General features: G+C 36.2%; 1 protein-coding gene across 2 annotated transcripts in view; it reads right to left on the reverse strand.

The window, feature by feature from the left end:
* SLC15A5 (solute carrier family 15 member 5) overlaps window positions 1-20,203 on the reverse strand; it is an 82,802-nt gene extending 62,599 nt beyond the window's left edge. Inside the window, exons 1-8 of one of the 2 annotated variants that reach the window (XM_083831303.1) lie at window positions 19,788-20,203; window positions 19,103-19,233; window positions 17,571-18,007; window positions 15,485-15,710; window positions 11,836-12,005; window positions 8,293-8,513; window positions 5,624-5,810; window positions 1,352-1,540 (exon numbers count right to left, since the gene is read on the reverse strand). In XM_083831303.1, coding sequence (XP_083687429.1) covers window positions 1,352-1,540; window positions 5,624-5,810; window positions 8,293-8,513; window positions 11,836-12,005; window positions 15,485-15,710; window positions 17,571-17,949 — 1,372 coding nt within the window. In that variant the 5' untranslated portion in view covers window positions 17,950-18,007; window positions 19,103-19,233; window positions 19,788-20,203. The remainder of the gene's footprint in view (window positions 1-1,351; window positions 1,541-5,623; window positions 5,811-8,292; window positions 8,514-11,835; window positions 12,006-15,484; window positions 15,711-17,570; window positions 18,008-19,102; window positions 19,234-19,787) is intronic. The other variant, XM_083831304.1, reaches the window with a different exon arrangement.
* Window positions 20,204-20,569: the final 366 nt, after the last annotated feature.

Below are 20,569 nucleotides of genomic sequence, written 5' to 3' on the forward strand. Positions count from 1 at the left end.
AGAAGCATGAGAATACTGTAAGCAAGCCACCTCCTATCTTTTGTTGTTGTTAAGCTAAACAGAGGTCACTTTTTTTTTTTAAAACTCAGCCTGTAACCTAGAAACCACATAACCTGTCTCTGTTAAGTACTTCAGAGTTATCTGATGAAGAGGCATTATTGAAAAGTGTTAAGTATTTAAAACTAGGAGAAATTACCCTTTTAGTGTCAGAACATGACCTGCTCTGAGTAGTCTTACAGTATAATAATGAAGCTAAGTTTTTTTTTTTTATTTAAGAGCAGGAAATAAATTTGAATATTTCTGAGGTTGTACTGGAACAACAGACACTCAACCTGTAAAATTAAATGCTTATGGAAATCAGTTAGTCCACAACTTTACCTGTGTCTATTTAAATGAAAATTGATTAGATAAAAAAAAAGGTTAGTATTACAAAAGTAACCTCTGGATGGTAGAACACACAGACTTTGTGTGCTCCTTAGGAAACAAATCTCCGGAATGTCAGTGCAGTTTTGGAAAGATAAGTTATAGAAGGAAAAGAAGGTTCAGATTTGTAATCAGGAGTATGTCTACATAGTTTATGGATGGTAAGCATGAGCTAAGCTGTGCCTGTGCTCTGCAAAATAGTAATGTTTATCTCTAGCTCCATTACATAAACTAAGACATCATGCTCTGTGCAGGCATCTTTACATGACTCCTGACTGGAGCACAAACAGAAGTCCTGCATCTACCTACAATATTCCTCAAGTTACCATGTCAATTGAATTGTGGTACCCACCTGCATATGCTGTATGTTAATGAAAAACATAGTAATTTTATTAGCTGGGTCCTCAAATGAAAAGGGTTAAGCTAAATTGCTTCACCTTGCTTTGACTGTGGCCTGAAAGGGCTCAAAGACTGTAACCACAGCTCAATTGTCATGCATGTGTTTGTTCAGTCTCAGGAAAATCAGTTACAAAATAGTTGAGAACAGAAGAGATGAAGAGACCTCAGGAGCTCATTCAAATCATCCCACTGCCTGACCAGCTTCCACTTCAAGGCCAGCCATGCATCCAAGCTCAATCACTCTCATCATCCCACTCTGCCCCCCCAGTGGTGGATTACACAACCCAGGGATCTGACTGGGCTGCTGCAGAACCTTCCAGTTAATTTGGAACAACATTGCTCACTCTGCATTACATCCAGCAAGACAAACCATGCTACTTCAAGCAGGTAAAGCATAAATCTGCTCATTAAGCCTGTGGAATAGAGTCAGGGATAAAAATATTACATGATAGTCTAATTACTTTTAAGAATTGATATCATTCTTTGCGAACCAGGACACACCGGCTTTAACCTATTAATTTTTACTTACAGGAAGGTGTTACCAAGGCTTCAGCCACTCCAAGTAAGACATACTGAGGAGCTAAGTGGAAGCAAGGCATGGAGGAGACCAGGAGAATCTCCTCGGAAAGGGTCTGTTCCACCTGAGGGAAATGCTTTCGGTGTATTTCAGAGAAACCAGCAACCATCACAGAAAGTGCAGCAGATAAGTGACCTACAACTGGGTAAAAAGCACAGAGAGTATTCACTAAGTTTGCAGTTACAGGATTACCGCATATTTACAGTGAGTCAGAGACCCAGTGCACGCAAAAGTGTAAGATTTTTTTTTTTTGGGCTGGGGGGGCTGGTTTTGTTTTAATTCTCTGGACAAAGAAACAGACGAAAAAAAAGTACGTCCTACACCAGCAAGCTTAATTTTAAATCTATGTTAAAAGGACAGCAGCTCAGCACACAAAGAATGTAGTGGTGCAGAACAAACAAGAAAGGAAAAACCTTTCTGAAGAACAAAGTCAAAGAGGAGATTTTATAACTATAATTTTTAAAGACTACGGGAGTTAAGAAGAGAAGAGAGCAAGAAGGGAAGGCAGCTTTTCCAGATATCACAAAAGATTGGGTACCAAGAGCAGAGAGAAATTCTCCAGTTCAAGCAGCTGTAAAATTCTGAAATATACATATACACTGTATGCTTTACCCTTTTGTTTTTTGTACAAAAAATAGTAGTCCAGTCACTTAAGCTACTAAAGTTGCAGGCCATGGTAGGTGGGAGAGAAAAAGTTAATCACTGCAGACCACACATCAGGAGATCAAGTGTTCCTACATTTTTCCCTTTCCCTACACTACAGAGTTCTCCTGACCTGTGTTTGAAAGTGTTAGTGCATTTGATGGGCTGTTTAACATTTTAGGATAAGATCAGCTGCATTACTAGAAGAGAGAATCTTCTGGTTTTTTAAGTGCTTGCACCTAAGACATTAGTTGCCTCTTTTCTTCAGTTGTGCTGAAGTATCAGTGCATGATCCAAAATACCTTGTTCAATATATTACTGTACATGCAAAGCATGGAGTGTTACCAGCTGCCTTAGTGGTAAGGCATAAGTACCACACAAGCACAGGAACAAAGGACAGGGAAAAAAGCTGTATGTGTAGCCTCAGTGCAAGACAAAACTTCCAATAAACTACCAAAAGGATCTATAATTACTTTAACATGAAACATTTAAACTTCTGATGTTTTGATCTCCCACTGATTTTGACCAACTTTGCAATTCCTCAGCCCTTAAAAGCAATGATGTAAGTACAGACATGAGGATTTGTTTTCTTTTGACAACTTTGGCTCAAATACCCGGACCACATATTGTTTCCCTCTTGTCTTAAGAGGACTCATCTCACTTAATGACTGGAAATAGTTACACTTATTAGTTTTGACATTGACAATCCAAAGTTTTTTTTCATTTTATATTTATAATATGTACTGAAGACTGACTCTTTGGGCATTAGGACAGAAGGGGCAGAAAATTCAAGGCTAAGGCTCCTTAGCTATATGCCACCTTTGCCTTTGTGTGGGTACCTTCAGCCTGGAAAATACATTAGCTACATTTCTGTTATCAGAAAGCCTGCTGGAATTGGAAGTTTGTACGTTTCTCTCCTTTTGTCATTTCTAGACAATGGAGTCCACGGTTCCCATGTCAGAAGTTATGTACTTCTCACTGGGTACTAATAAATCTCTCCATGCTCCCACAGTTTTTGTTGTTGTTGTTGTTTGTTTTTGTTTTTAAAATGTCTAGCTACAGTTTCAGTAAGAATGATCTACTCCCTTAACCCTTAACTCTCCATGCCATCACAAAAGCATCAACACTGGCTGTAGAGAAGCAATGAAAGGCCTGGCTATAGGAAGAGCAAAGCTGCAGCAGTCCAGTATTCTGTGGTCTCGAGCTGCCAAACACGTCCTCCTTAGTGAATCCAGCAAAGACACAACCCATTCTCTGCTGAATCTTCTGTACTGCTGGTTAAATCAAGCAGCATAATCTAAAAACTGGAAAGGCTGTAACTTTTCCAAAAACTCATGTTTTTCATGAAGTCCAAATATTCAATATATTTGCAACACAAAATAAATTCACTTTAAGATTTTTCATATTGGTTATATCATACCAAATTTACAAATAAACCAGCAATTTCAGAGAAAGTAACATAGATTGCAGTTTTTACATAGATCTTATTACAGAGCAATCAGATAGTTCAACACTGTCTTATGGCTTGTCTTTAAATAATTTCCTGAAACTTTCAGTATGTTAAGAATATAAGTCCTCAAACTTCCTTCTCTTACAAAGCTTGCATTAAAATGTAGTTATAAACTGGCTTAACACCAACATCCTATTTATACTTTCATTTTTTTTTCCTGAAAATAATTGTGAACCTAATTAACTGTTGGCAAAAATATTGGCACTTAGAGGTCTACCATATTTGCAGTTGCAGTCATATGCTTGGATATCTGAAGTCATTGCCTGTACTCACAGGTATTTTTTATGCCTCAGGTAATTTATCACCCCTAACAGGAGGGTATTTTAATAAATGAAACTATTAAGGATAAACCACTGCATATATTCTACTTCTGTTTAACATAACAGAATACAACATTAATAGTAACTTGAAGTTTCCTTGGTTTTAAGAAAAAAACTATTATCTGAATGTGCTTTTTGTGGCTTAATGCAGATGTTATTTTAAAAACTAGGGTAATTGCAACCTGCTGCGTTATATGCATCTGGTTTATATAAAACTTAATAACACTTTTAATTAGGCTAATTTAGTCAGATTAATACCTCTGTGTGTGTCAGTACTCACAGTGCTGCTTGCCATGGGGCACTGAATTAATAGTAGCACACTGAGAATATAGTTGTTTATAAATATTTTTGTCTGAGCTCTGTAATGCAGGCCAGATGATAAAACACGTAGGAAGTTTAATGAGAGTATCTCCAAAAAAAGAACAGTTTTAAGCAAATGTAAGCAAAGCTGCTTTTCTAGTAGAAGTAGATGTAGCTGATATCAGTAGGTGAATGCATAGGATCCCTCCAGATCCCAGAACATAGGAGGTCTGGGGTCAGGGATGTTGGGGTGGGGGACAGGGCAATGGAAGAAGGACAGTAATGTCAAAGGAAGGAAGCCCAACTTTGTAAGGCACCACCCATATTAAAGCCATCATTGCTTCTAGGCAATGAATTTCTGTGAGATGAGCTCCAATCCACAAGTCTGAGCTTACATGATTACTGATGAAAGTGTTGGAACTAATAAAAGACAAGAATTCTTCACACTCTTTCTATGAGAAAAAGATAACATTTCAGCTCTGGAGATCCCCCTCTGCTTCACTTTATAGAAGCGAAGCATGCAAGAAGATGTATTTAAATTAAGTTTCAGTTTAATAATTTTATTTATTAAAATCCTAGACACCTAGACAAGTATTCCATATTGGATATTCAAATTAAAATTGTAGTGCTAGAGAAGAAGCCTGCTCCCCTCCAAGAAATCTTCCATTTTGAATGTTGAGCCTGCTCACTGGTAATAGCAGCCCAGTGATACACATTGTTTTGTTTTAGACACAACTGTCTGGTATGTTTCCTATTGCTTGCCAGTTCTAAAAACACATATTGCAGACAGAACTAGACAAAACTTTTTTCCCCCCACTTTGGATTCAACTAAAGAGTCTGGAATGAACTATAGTGGTGACAACAGTTTCCTTCTTAAAAGCTGCACTCCTAATGTAAAGGCGTAACATAAAATATGCAAAGATAGCCTCTATGTATAGCTTAATTAATCAAACTCACCATTTTGGGGAACAGCACCTTTCTTAAGATATCAGAGAGCTACTAACTGAAAGAACCCCTCCCTGTCAAAAATAAAAAACACACCACCTTCCAAAGAAAATAAACTTTCCAAAATTAAAGGCTAAATAAACATAAAGAAGATAACGAAGTTGAAGTCCCAAGTTTAAATGGTTAGTACTGTTTTTCTCACCAGTTCCTCAAGATGACTCCTATCTATTTTCAAGTGTTTGTTTCAATACCTAGTCAGAAGAGTATTTATCGCCTTCCTAAACAAAAGTTAGGTATTTTTTCCTTAATACCTTTTTTTTTTTTTAAATAAGACTGTTTTCTACAATTTCTTTGAAACATTCATCTCAAAACCATCCCAAAACAAGTCTGGCTTAATATCTATAATTTGAAATAATTGTATAAGATCATTATCACCTAACGAAGTTTCTCTTTCAAGAAACAGAATACATATAAAAACTGTGTGAACACATGGGTTTTCTAACATACCGATATAAACTGTAGGAGAACGTCCACTTCCCTTGGAACTGAAGAGACATGAGTTAATGCATTCCAAAATAGGAACAAGAATCAGTAGTGGCACGATGCTTATTACATTCATTGCTGCAATTGGCAAGACAAATCCACTGAAGTTCAAGTTGGAATTCATGGTTTGGAGATAATATCCTGATGGAATCTGTATTGTGGAATACAAACCAACTTCATTAGTATACCAGTTACCTTTCATGGATAAAATTTTACTATATTTTGAAACTTCTGTCACTCTTCTGAGAAAGTCAAAAAAACAATTACCTATTGACCAAATGGAACAACCATTCACGATAAAAACACTTTCAAATAGTAATATTCTCATTCTCTGCCAGGATTTAACATTTTCCACTTATTTCGTTTACTCCTCACTTAAAAAAAAATCTAAACTTCAGCCTGTCAGTTCATATTAGCTCTAACTAGGGATGATCAAATAAACTATCAGTCAACACACTAAATAATTCTGTTCAGTGCTTTAAACACTCTGTGAAGAAGTCACTAACAGAACAGAATTCCCTTTTCATTTGAGTATAGCAAGATACAAAGATGTTTTGAATTTATAATTGTGTGCTCTAGGTCAGAGAAATTTTTGGACACTCTTGCCAGCACATGGCTTTAAAAGCTACACGTATTTGGTCACAGTCTTAGAAGCAGCTTAGTGTGACTGACAGCCATAGCAGATATGCAAAGGGTTTCATTTTACTTCTGGAACTCAAAAACAGAAACTAATCATCAGAAGATGAGCAACCCACGAACGGCAATCATCAGGGTATGAAGTTAGGTAGACTTGTAAGACCGTCTCTCACTTCAAGAGCAAATAGCTCTTCCTGCTTCTGTGAGGCTACAGATCTGTTGAGTTTATTTACACATGTATAAAAGCCCACATTTGGTTCTACCAACCAATTTTTCTGCTTGTGTTTTTTGAGGAAGCTTGAAATTTCAATGCTTAATTCACCATGTGAAACACAGTTATAATCCACTCCATTTTACAGACCAATGGGAAAAAGAGGTAATGAGCAATTCAGTCATGACAGAGCTGGATGTAGAACTGATTTCTTTACTTTCATTTCTGCTTTCAATGCACTTTAGATTTCTGCAGTATCCTGCATGGCATTTCAGCATGACTGGTAATGTCAAAAACAGTTAGAATATTATTTATAGCTGTCTGAAAATTCAAGTATAGTTCATAACCCGGTTCATCAAGGGTTACCCATCAACAGCTATATTCAACCCCGGCCACTGGAAGTCTGTTCCGTGCTAAAGAATTACTCAAGTGCTAGTTCTTAATAAAAATATTTTCACTTATATTTCACCTCTAAAAAGAAATAGAAATTGTAAAAGGATGAATAAATTGCAGCAGAACTGTGAAAAATCAGAACCAAGCCAAATTTTGTTGGTTCCTCATTTCTATTTCCTATTGCAAATCAGAATTGACTTGACTTATTAATAGGAATTAAATTATCATCAACATGAATCACAGGCAATAAAATCTGTTAAGTTAATAATATTGAGAAAATATTGATCTTTATGAAAAAAACATTGATTGATTACCTAGTTTAAGAAAGAGCCTTAGACATAACAGAAATTCTGCTGAAAGTACTCTTTCAGTAGTGCAAATAGTCTTTTCTAAATATATTCCCAGATATTACAGCTCTGATTATTGATACCTGGTTTTGTTTTTTTATCTAGTCATTAATGCATCGCTTCAGCCACGGGGGGGGGGGGGGGGGGGCGGGATTTTTTTTTATTTTTTTTTTCTTTTTCTCTCCTTCCCTCTCCTCTCTTTTAAATTCCTGGCATGGATGGGGGAAAAGAAGAAAGAATGAGGCAGATGGATAGGAATGTAGAATGATGTCAAGAAAGTGTCAATAAAACAGTATGTGTTATATTTGTAAAAATTTCCTTAAGCAGCCTATGCGCGCATTTTAAAACGAGTAAGTAAAAATGAATTACTAAACCAGCTCAAATTTGTTATGCCAGTTGCCAAAAGGTAAGCTGCTTCAAACTCCTGCTTAGCCAGGATCATCCAGTCAGAAATTAATCTGAAGGAATCATGTCAGCTTAAGTAACTTCCTGACACATTTACATAACACACACTCAAAAGTGGAAAGAGTCACATAACCTGGTAGAGAGGCATTGAAAGGACTGTTTCTTTCCACAAATGGAAAACCATCCATATCCAGCATAGGTACACCAGCTGCATAATCCCACCAAAACAGTAGATGAAATATGCAACCAGAACAGCAAAGAAAGATTTATGCATTGCCCCAAAAGTGAGTGAACATTTGAAAAACATAATTTCCCAGTTTCTTAGAAGAATGCTGAACCTGAGTCTCCAATAACAAAAAGCAGTATGAGAAGCACAAGACTCCCTAGCACTAGGTGTTTCAACCAATAAGGGTGCATATAAATGAGCAGCAAGAAGCCACACAAGCTCCTTCACAAGTGTTGATCAAGGTGATTTTGCTTATTTAATGAGATGAGAGGAAATAAAGTATAATCTCAGGCAATTAATACTACTCTGCAAAGTGGTTCAGCTGGCAAATCAACAGTTAAACATGCCTGGAAACACGGTACTAAACACATTAATCTTTTTCAAGTCAATTTTTTTTTTTAAGCTGTTTACTCACCTGCATAATACACGTTCTGTATAGAATTTGGAAAGCAAACAGTGGGAAGAGCCTGGCAAGTGACTTTGTGCTTTCCACTTGAATCTCACTGTACTGACCACCATAGTTTTCCTTGGCGTGATCTAGCCAATTTGTTACACCTCCACCAAAGTAGCGATACCGCACACAGCAGGTTTTCAGTGCACTAACAATTACCCCAAAAGTCGTCAGAAGGGAACTGTCTGAAAACAGAGATATTAGCCATTGGTTTATTTTTATTTGCTTCCAAAATAAACAAGACAAACAAATCACTTTGGAATAGAAAATACAATCCAACATATTTGCCCTTATGTCTTTTGGGAAAGGGAGAAGAAAATAAGTCTGGATCTGTTCAAAAGCATTCTGTTTTGAAGTCATTTTATTCACTACTTAAGAGGAAAAAAAATGTAATCCAGCTGAGCATCCACCGAGACAGAAAAAAGTGCTTTTTACTAGCAGTTATTTAACACACCATGGCAATTTGTTGTTGTGGTTGAGAAGGTAAAGTATTACCCTCCTTTGCTTTTGCTTTCTATTGATTGAATTATGTTAGTTTTCAATTCAAGACAACAATGAAATATTGCATATCTACTGAAGTCCAGCAAGGAGACAGCAGTAGCAAAATGAGAAGGAAAGGGAGACCTAAACAGAGCTGATGGGATAGAAAATCTTGAGGGATGCATTTTAAAGCCAGAAATGTTATCTCAGGACTTCCAAGTAGCATGCAGTGGGAGAGGAAAAGTTTCCAATCTATTTTTTTTTAGCATATTAAGATTTTCCCACAGGTTATTGGGCTTGGGAATTGCTTACTTGGTCCTGAGACAGTAGAAACAGAAATAAAACATGGACAGAACTGTTAGCTTTGGGCTCAAAGATGCAGATTCATTTACTTTTGGTAAGATCCCCATCCATGACAGTTGGGGTTATAGCATGTCTCTGTCTTTCTGAAGTGTTTAAACACTACAGTAAGTTTTTTTTTTTAAATACATGCTGTCTAAACATTAAGGTGAACCAAAAAGATGGTAGAAGAAAAAAAAAGTCTCTCTACTATTTCTGGTGGAGAATATATTTTCTAGAAGTGTCCATCTAACACCTACAGTAAGTTCTTCAGATACTAAGAGTACCACGGTAAGGAAATTAAATATAAATATACTTAAACTGACTATTTGGCATTAACCTGTAGACTGTTGACATTGTTGAATAAAATCTAAAATAGAGAGCATTACCAAAACAAAAAGTGGGTACAGATTTTATTCTCTGTGACTGTACTAGGCTAGTATTCTTACTGCTCATGGTAAACGTTGCTAGAGTTTAGGATCTAGAATATTTCAAAATTGAATCTTTCAAGAATGAACCTGAAGACAAAGAAGTCTTTAGTCTTCCAGGGTGAATTGACTAAGAAGGTAATCAGAAAATAAGTGGGACTTCAGGATCTTATCAAAGCCAATTTATTTTCAGAAGTAAGAAAAAAATGGTAGCAGAAAAATCTGTATCAACTCAAATTATTGGCATAGTTAGTAATTACATGGTTTTGATCAGAATGATAATCTCTTGCTTCATCCTGCGTGACAGGCTGAACATTCATGAAGAAAGAATTAAATGCAGTTATGCAGTGCTATTACCACTCTACAAATATTTGGTCACAGTCAGAGTTGAAATTAGGATATGCTCAGAGTACCCCCAATCAGACACAGTGGATCTCTCAGACAAAGCAATGCAATGGCTCTGTCCTAGTCTTAAATATAGTTATGACCATCTCTTTTCCTTTGGATTGGAATATATAGGACAGGTTCTTCCCTGCTTATTCTCATGGAAAGAAAGGCTAAAATAGAAATAAAATCCTGACATATCAGTGCCTTTCCTAATGGATTAGCTGAGGCCCTCTTTAATGAAATTTCAGTCAAGTACCTCGGAAACATCACTTTTATGAGTTACAACTGGCAAATACATTATTTAGCTGCATTTCTTAGCATGGAGTTCTAAGCAGATTATAACCTCTAGTAAACGAGGAAAATAAACCTGCTTGACGTTATATTTCAGATAGCAACTTGAGTGATGCATAGACCTAATCTATATCAAGAGGTTTTTGCCAATTATACAGTTAGAATAAGTATCTCACGTGTTCTTTAAAAACAAATAAGTAAACCCCACAGAAGTGAATTACTCAGATTACTCAAGAACACAGAGTAGTTAAACATCATACACTCTATACTTGTACTGCTAATGTTTTCTTAAAAATATCCATGTCTATAGATACTAAAACTTTGAGAAAGCATTTTTCCTTCTCTGTTATACTTCAGGCCTTGGTTCTAATGTTCTGCTACTTTGACCTTGATGTAATCATGAATATCTATGCTACTTTATTATAATAACAATAAAGAATCCTATATTGCACCCTAGATGGTAGATGCACATTTCTTCCTCATCTCTGGTCGCCTGCCAGTCCTAAAAATTATAGCAGTGGGAAGAAATGCAAATGAAGTCCATGCTTGACAGCTAAACATAATTGAATGCATGATCCATATTTGAAGAGCTACCTTAAAATAAAAAAGGTAGCATATATAAGAATCCTGTAAGGTCACCTATGTATTTTAATAACAGTTATGATGAATTTCTTATTTAGCCATCTTACTGGAAGTTACAAAGTATATTGTCTTTTATTTTGACAATGAAGATAAACACTTTGCAGATGTTAGTCTAGAAATAGGCATTCTACAGAAGTGTGGAAAACATGAAAAATTGAACAATGTTCATAGGGAAAATTCATAGGGAAAAATCTCGACAAAAAATTATTCTGCTTGATTTATGGATGACTAATACAATGATTTATCTACAGGATTATGTTACTTCACTTAGTAAAATTAAACTAGTTAGATGATAAACTACTACAGATTTAGTCCATATGAAAGTTTAGCCTGGGGATAGATACTAAAGAATGTTTTTAGCTTCTCAGGTTGTAAAACCTTTAGTGAGTTCCAGTGAGCCAGAAAAACACCATTCTCCACAAAAAGCTACCTAATTTGATGCTAGCCTTTACAGTACAGACCTGAGTCAGATATTATCATGGTTTTTTGTTTGTTTTTTTAACGTGCATGCGTGCACACAGAGGGAAGGCATTTCTTTGGGTCTGTATGTTTTGACTAAATCTTTCTAGTTTATCCATCCCTATGATATTCCCAGGTACTTGGTTTATGCATCCATTCCCTTGCACACAAATAGTACCTGCTCCTGTACAGACAACAGTACAGGAACCTGTACAGCCTACTAGTGGCTTGAGGGTACCTGGAACAGAACCTGTCTCGACATTGCAGAAGGTGTACATTAGTTTACTAGATACCGTTCTCAATTTTTTCAGCCTATATTGAATCTGCATGTCTGTTGTTACAGAGGATGTCAGTTACACAGAGACCCAAGTAACTACAGCCAAAACAGGGTATTGTTGAAGACCTTATTTATATGTGCAAGTTGATCTCTTCTATGAAAATAATCTCTAAAGATACTTCCTAAGAGACAGTTGCTTCTTACCTGTTTTGGGTTTGTAAATCATTTCACCACGCACCATGTGAATTGTGATCATGGACATAAGTATGGACACAAATGGGATAAGGAAACCGAGGTTCCTGGCCACAGACTGCTGGATATAAGAGATACTGACAAAGACAACCGCTGAATTTAAGTTAATCAACCAATAAAACCTAGTACACACAGACAGAAGAGACAAAATTGGAGAAGCTGAATAATTTATAGACTTCAGAGAATATAAAATTTAAAAGAAGAAACTAAATGCACAGTAAGTATAGCAATTGTAGACAGCATCACACATTGACACAGAAGCTGCACCAAATTTCACTTCAATGTTTCAGGTCCATGAGGTAAACAATTAAACTAACTGTACTAGGGCAGTGGAGCTGAACAAATTATCAGTCTGGTACCAGAAATCTTCTTGTGGATAAGAAGAATTAAATATATCAGTATTTACCGTTTACACTTTTAATACCTGATAATGTAAGCTTTATGTATGCAAAATAATGAAACCACATTTTAAACTTAACAGAGAAATAACAATGTGTATAGCAACCCTTCAATTATTTCCTCTGGTGTGAAATAAAATATTTCCTCCTACTTGGGGGAGGTGGACTTAATCTATTTAGAACAGCCAGTGATCTAACGTTCAGGTACCTTGCTTGGGGTATGAATTGTTTTGTAGCTTTGATCTATTGGCCTGGATTATGCAGACTGGAACAGTGAACTGTGTACCACGAATGTTGGGCAAATAGTTTAATCACTTGGTAGTAGACTTTCACCTTCAGCCTTAGAAGTTCATGGAGGACTTTGATTAAAATATTAAGTTATTGTGAAAGGCTTCTGCTTTGAGGATACCCCTTTTCAGATATTGCACCATACTTTTGGAAAATCCTTGGTGTAAAATCTGCTTTGCAAGACAAAAGGAGTGGATTTGTAGAGCCAATTATCTTGCATCAAAGACCCAGTATCCACATTATATACGTTGAGAATTTTACTTCACTGTTATTCTAATCTGATCCTATAGACTCAAAGCCTACTAGTGGCTTGAGGGTACCAAATATGTCATTTTTGTGGTTAAGTGTTCTAAAAGGAACCCACCTTCTGCAGTCTGAGGTCTCCTCAAGAAAGCAGTACTGATACAAACTGAAATGTTATTGTGAAATGCCCAGAAGAAAATAATTTTATTAGAATGTCTTATGGAAATGTATTCATTATGATAACTTAAGTAGTATTATCCAGGTGACTTTTAAAAGTATTGTTAGCTTTTTTTTTTTACTTAATATAACAATCAAGATGAACTTGCTGAATGAAGACAGATCTAGATTTTAAAAAGCCTTGAAAACATTCTAAAATTGAACTTTCAACACTGTTTGGATTCATTCTGAATACTGAATAAGTATATATTCTGAGTACTAAATAATATTCCTGCCACTTGAAATGCTATTCACTTTTATTTTTTAAGCACATCGAGATCTAACGATTTAAGTTTTGATTTATCTAGACTCAGACCTAGAATGAGAATGGGCCAGTATCCAAGCTATATATTTTTCTGTACTACAACTTTTCAGGAGGTGGTAAAATTTTTCAGAAGCACTATGGAATTCTCTGCAAAGACAAGGTGAACAAAATAAACAGAACGGGTAGAATGAAGGAGAGAAGACAAATACTACTGGTCCCATATTGTCTGATTATTATTTTTTTCCAGAAGATCAATAAGACAAGACTACACTGGTAGGTTATCCTTAGTCTGGACTGTACCCTTTACACTTATTCTCTACTCCTGTAGACAGGATTTGTTTAGGTGGCCACAGCCATAGATCATTCTAGAGGTTAGACCCAGGCCCTGATGTGCAAAGCAGTCATCTAATTCCATTCATGAAGACAATAGATAATTACAAGTTTGTACTTCACTATTTCTTTTATCATTAACACAGTAAATCTGATTAAAAAAATAGAACTTGTCTAAGAACATAGGCTCATCAAGAGTACGCAACCACCTCTTTTCATCTATTATTTTAAAATTCAATCCTGTGAAAAACACCTAGCAATAGAAAACAGGCTACCAAGCGAAAATGATTATATTCTGAGAGGTTAGAACAAGATTAAGATCACTAGGAATATAACCCCATTTAAAAAATCTTGAGATTGCAATCAAGTAGCCCTTCCTTGAATGTCATCACAAAAATTATTTTATTTTTTAAAATCACACACATGCCTTTCTTAATATTTCCAAAGCCCCAAGAATTGATCCATTTGGATTCCCCCAAGGAACATTTTATTCATATTATGTCTCCTTTGTAATCAACACTGAGAAATGTCATTTTGATTAAACAAAATTCTGAATGGCTAAGACCACAGTACACTAAATTCTCTAGAGCTATCTTTCAGAACAACTGATTGCTTTCCAGTCTTAATCCCCCAGAGTCTTATTTAATCAAAATGATGTTGCTAATTAAGGATTAAAACTTAGAATAGAGTAAAAAGGAACGATTTCTTTTTCCCATCTCTCCTATGGGCAGGTTAAGGAGGCAGAATCTGCTCTAAGGAACTAAACAGTCTCATCCACCTTTGGTAAAGCTGCTTTATTCACTCAAGTTTGAATTTAATTCAAAACTCTGATATTAACATAATTGGAGGAAAAAAGAATAGCCAGGAGAGCCATTCCCAAAGGAAGAGAGATCTGATTCATGATCTTCATTGATTCCTCAGCATTATATTGTCAATATGCAAATGTGCTCAGTTTTGATTTTAAAAGTGTGCATGCATAGGGAATGGAAAGAAAAGGGGGCAGTTTAGAACTCGTTTCACCCTGTCTTTAAGCAGGAATCCAGAAGTTCCCACTGATACTTCTTTGATCCTCATTCCACAGTTTAACCAGAAAGTAAAGGTGAATGTTTAGTGCTACAAAAGTGGTAAATAAATACAAACATATGACCAAAAGTGACCCCTCTGACACACAGAGAGGAATAGTTAATTTGAAACAAAAAAAAAAAAAGATTTTTAGGAAGCATTTTACCTCCCAGAAATTTTTCTCAAAGTTTTCTTGAAAAAATATGAAATACTCCAAATGAAACACAAATGTCAAATAGTTTATCTCATGCTAAATCTTCACAGTGGCTGAGCTGAAATAATACAGCAAATCCTTACCACTGATTTTAGTGGTTAGAGGCTAGTAACAATACTTAGTTCCAATAAACCAGCAAACTACTGCTGTCTGTCACTTCTAAAAATTTATTCTGATGCCAACTTTAATGCATTATTGAATTTTGTCATCGTCAGTGAGTAATAGCAAAATATCCTCAAGCTATAGACATGTTAAAGGTAGAACGTTGTATTCCATTTGGTTTCCTAACAGCAGCTAGGTTATCAAGCCTGAATATCTGGACAAATCAATTCATCCTAATTCCAACTGAAGATTTCTGATGGAGGCCAAAAATAGATGATCACCTTTAGCAAAATGAGAACTATAGCAAAAGTTTTTTACAGAAATTCTTGGAAATTATTCCAAAATCTAAAGTTTCTGCAGTTTAAACAGAAATCCCAAAACAAAACCCACCATCTTGGAATCTGTCTTGTAAGTCTGCAAGTAAATTTCAAGGCAATGCTGTATCATCCTCTACAGATATTTAGCTAATATTTAGTTACTAACCAGTTGAAAAAAGAAAGAAGTTCCTTTGGTCCACAGTCCTCAAGGTTGTATGCACTTAATGGACAAACTATAGCTCTTATGCCTCCTATTCCCAGGCTAGCTGTGAGTAGTGCAAAGTAGAATACTATTTTCTGCTCTTTTTTTGTTAGCGTATGAAGAAGAATGTGTCGTCTGTCAATGTAAATGTCTTCAAATGGGAAAGCCACAACAGGTAGCAGGGCTGTGCCTGGAATGGGAAGGAAATTATTTGAAATAGATTAAAATCAGACTGATAAATTAGAATTTTTAAGCAATTATGTTGAAAAGACATGAAAAAAATCAAAGACAACAGAGGAGTGCAAAGAGAAAGGGTCTTACTCCCACAAAGATCTAGAACCTTTCTGGGTATCACTAAATATAGAAAGGCAAGATGACTAAAGGCCTCTGAGAAAGCACTTTTCTGCCCCAAATGCTTGTAAGGATTCAGGTCCTTCAATCAATTGAAGAGCTTACTCTGGGAACGCATCTCTTCACATTGTGCCTTCTCCATTGCCTGCGTGTAGAGGGCAGTGGCTCTCCACTTGGCAGAAGGGACCAGGGGAGGCATGTAATTTGCGTGACAGAAAAATGAACAGCCAAAAAGCCCCTCATTGTGGAACAAAAATCTGTTTTGTATCTCCTTTAAACCCAGACTTTTAATGAGAACTATAATTTAACAAACAAATTCTCAACTTTTTTTTTTTTTTTTTGCTGGGGTTGGGGCTGGGGGGGGGGGGGAAGAGAATTTTCTCGTTTTCTGTTGCAGCTTCAGGGAATTTTTCTTCACCACCCCCCCACCCCCAAACTTTACCGATAGGAGCACTGCAATGAATTGCATTTACCAGCTCTAGACTGCAAGGCAAGTCTTTCAGATTTGGTCAGCTACAGATTCTCTGAGTTTTAATTGGAGGCTAAATTCAAAATACAGCAATGTGCAAACACCACCAATGTTAGTGAGACTAAGACTATGACTGTGCATCAAACAGATCAGAAATATATATAATGGTCTATCAAAAAAATAAGTTTTCAATCAAAAGTTCAGTTTAAAACAACACCCAAAACCATCAAATTCTGTCAGTGTCACTGGTCTCCTACTTCAAGATGTGTATTGAAAGGACAAATTGCAGAAGATTCCAACCCAGATGCCCATGGGGGTGGGGGGAGGGGCGGAATGACAGTGGAACATAATAGCAGTCATTTTTCCAGGCTGCTTACACAATGGTATTGCAGTCAACTCAAGGGCATTCAGGAAACTAGAGAAGAAAATTTCAGGAATGACTTTTTTCCCCCCTTAGTTTGTTGCATGTCTAAACAACATCACGGCTGGCTACTGCAGAAGTCACACCTGCTAATCCTCAACAATTGGTGCAAGAAGAATTTCTATCTGCTCAGTTTAACCCAACAGAACAACCACCAGCTGTGAAATGCACTAATTGCTACAGAAGAGTCATACTTAGTTTGAGCAGTGCTCTTATACAAAAGATCTTCAGAAAAACAGGTGGGGAAGATTCAGAATATGCTATCAGAAATCAGGCTTTCAATATAGGTATGGCAATATAGCCTCTGTACTTACAGCAATGTTTGTTTATACTGATGTGTACTTAAATGCATCTTTCCCACTAGTCCAACTACAATAGTCATATACCTTTCCATAGAATAAACGTCTTGGTACCAACAGCTGGGAAACCATTTCCAATCTCTCTCTGAAACTGACTAAAATCTCACATTTGCCCCCAAACACTAGTAACAATGTATGCTTGTTAATGTGACCAATTTTAAGAAAGAGCTGCTCTGAATAGCTAAGCCAATTCAGAGGAGTAAAATTCATGTGCCAGCTATCCATAAGCCATACATGCAACTGTTTCCTAGTCGTTTTCAAAGTACTGCCTCACAAAATGACATACACAAAAAGCTACAAGACATTTTATAGAAGAAAAATGAAGTAATTAGCTATTAGCGAAGTTGGCCATGAGGCTGGAGAAAATTATTAAATTTCAAACAGTGTTCAGCAATGTATTTCTGTAATACAATTATTAAGACATTAAATCGTCACCAGGCTGTCACCTACCTAGGAAGTGTAGAAACATGCAGATGCACACAAGCTTGGTCCTTCCCACGAGGCATTCGGCAAGCCAGCCAACCAGCACTGGTGTCAACATGGAGGTGCCTACAAAGCACATATTGACAATAGCTGCCTGGTAGTTGCGATAGCCAAGTCTGACAGTGCAAAAGAGGATCATGTTGCAGACAATGCCAAAGAATGTGAATCTCTCACACAACTCCACCAGCAGCACACAAATAGCCTCTTGGAGTTTCTTCTCAGGCTGAGACACATTTCCAGCATGGTTGCGTTTACTGGGTGTCAGTCTTTGCTCCTTGTCAGCAGGATCATCCCAAAGCTGTTTCTCTTGAACCTCTCTGCTGTCTGCACCAGGCATGCTTGACATTTTCAGAGCGGACTGAGTAGGGCAGCGTAAGTTGCAGGTATACTTCTGTTCTTCTCCACTGCAATTAGCAAACTGTTAAGGCTCTCACTTTGAATTCCACACTTCACCACTACAATTTCTTAGGGCACCTGTCACATTTGTGCTATTACATATAGGATCAAAGAGCATTAAATAAATAAATAAATAGATGATCTCTATCAACATTTCAACTTCTACATTTAGCAATATTCAGGTATTCAATCCATTTATTTAATTAATCCATGTGGGGATGAAAAAGATTTTTCCCCCAAATTATATTACCTGTTAAATTAAGTGAATCCAATACAATATGTGCAACTCTATACATATGTTAAAGATAAAGGTCTAAATATATGGGAAAGCTAACGTTTCAGTGGAATTCAAATAATAGATCAAGAAAATAATTTGGATAGAATAAGATGGTGTTTTAATTAGACAACAAATGAAAAAGCAAGCACAATTTTTTAAGGTTAACAATATCTAATCTATTAGATTTGTTATATTTGGTTGAAATTCAGATAAGAAAGTTAATTGTAAAAATAAGTAATGCTACTACATTTAAATTAGAGAACCAAGTTTTAAAAGACAGTAAGTTAAATACATTACCAAAGAAAAAAAGCAAAACCAAAACTATTTCTCTAACCAGATATTGTGCTACAATGCATCATACGGGACAGGACCACAAAAAACACTCTCTCTAAACAAAAAGCAATCACCAGCTTGAACGGAAATTAGAAAGAGCCAAAGAAATAATGCTTTTTAATGCTTCTGTGGATAATACTTTATCCACAGAGAAGTCTGCAGATTTCCCAGATCACTTTTTCCTTTTTATGGAGTTCATTGAGATCACTAACACTTATTCAAAATACTCCCAAATATGAATGAGAAGAATTTTGCATCCATTTTGCACAAACATAAATGTATACAAGGCAGTGGTAAATCAGGCCTGCTTCTCTAAACAGAGCTCTCAACACCACTGATAGCACTTTTTGAAACATGATCTCTGCTGTTTTTTCCCATCCATCTATATAACTACTCAAGTTCTACATCGTCAGATCTATTAGGACTCCTACATCCCAAAATAGATGCACAATAGTACATAATCAGTATGAATAAAAACAGATTCCAAGATTACCTCCAAAAAAATCTCAGAATGTTGCTGTCAAGTTCTGGTTTACTTCCCTAGGTTGTTTCTAAAGCATCCATGACTCAAATGCAAAAAGTGGAAGTTATGAAATCTAGGTTTAAGTAGCAAAAGACGGCTCCCTAAAATAATTCCAAAATATATATATTTTTAATCTAATAAAAGTCTAAAGCTAGAACTCAGACACCAAATAATTTCTTTTTGCTCTTTTCTTTTCTTCACCACCACCCCCCCCCCCCCCCCCCCCCCCGAGAAGTCCAGCTGGAGATGAAAATGGCCATAGCTTGTAGCACAACCAAGAATTGCTTCTGTCTTCTCACCTGTAGAAGATGATGTGATCATCATTTGGACCAACCAAGCATAGAAATCCAACCTAAAAATCACTTGTAACTCAGTTTAGTTTCTCCATCAAAGCCTAGTGAAGCAAACTCTAAATCTAAATACAAGTGACAACATTTTGACTAACAGGCATGACTAACAGGCTTTTTTTTTTGGCATGAAGTTACTCTTATCTAACTGTTCATGAAGAAAATTATTTTTTAAAAAGAAAATATGATTATATTTTAGAATCAGATAGAAAGAATTAGGATAACTATACTCTTACTCCTATAGATATTTCAATATTAAATAGTCTGTTTTCCTACAAAATAGTTTTCTTTAGAAGTGTAAAGTTTACCTGTTCTCATGGGTGTTAGCGATTCAAAGTGAATCATATCATGGGAACCCCTAGAGACAGCAGAGTTACTAGCTAGGATGACTGTATCTTAGTTCTCATGTGGTTTCATTTACTCCAATTTTGGGTAGCAAACAAAGGAAAAGGAATAATTGGTTGACCCATATAAATGCCATAGAAAGGAGGAGCTGGGTGATTTTCATTGTTGTTTAGTTTGAATTGCCTTTGCATGTGGCTGTTATAGGTGTGGTAGTTATGACAGTAACAGAACACAATCAATAAATTAGCTAATGTCCTCAGCACTAAGACCATATATTACTTCATAGAACAATGTGATCTTTCTTGATTTATTTATTTAATCACTTTTGCAGCAGTTATAGGTTATCTAATTCCTTGATGTGGTTTTAATTGAGTTTTAGTTTAATCACCTGGCAATCACTTGTCCTTAATAAAAGAGGCAGTAGGACTACATAAAGTAAAAATTCAGAAAAATAGATTCAACTTCCAATATGAACTTAAAAAAAAAAAAACTAACAAAAAAAAACCTGCTGGTGTCCCTGTTGGCCAATATTTTGTTTATTATATCCTGTTTCACAGGGGGATAATGAAATTTCTTCTACTTAAAATCTTACCTTGGACAACCACTTTAGAGATTTTTGCACTGCCTGTCACTGCAGTCTCGGAGGACTACTGCACAGATAGCCATAAGTCAGTACTGGGATGAACAGGAACCAATTCCAGAACATGATAATGTTTGTTTGGGAGTTCACAGCATCTGAAATCTG

Source organism: Anser anser (assembly GCF_964211835.1).
Source record: "Anser anser genome assembly, chromosome: 1".
NCBI classification, from domain to species: domain Eukaryota; kingdom Metazoa; phylum Chordata; class Aves; order Anseriformes; family Anatidae; genus Anser; species Anser anser.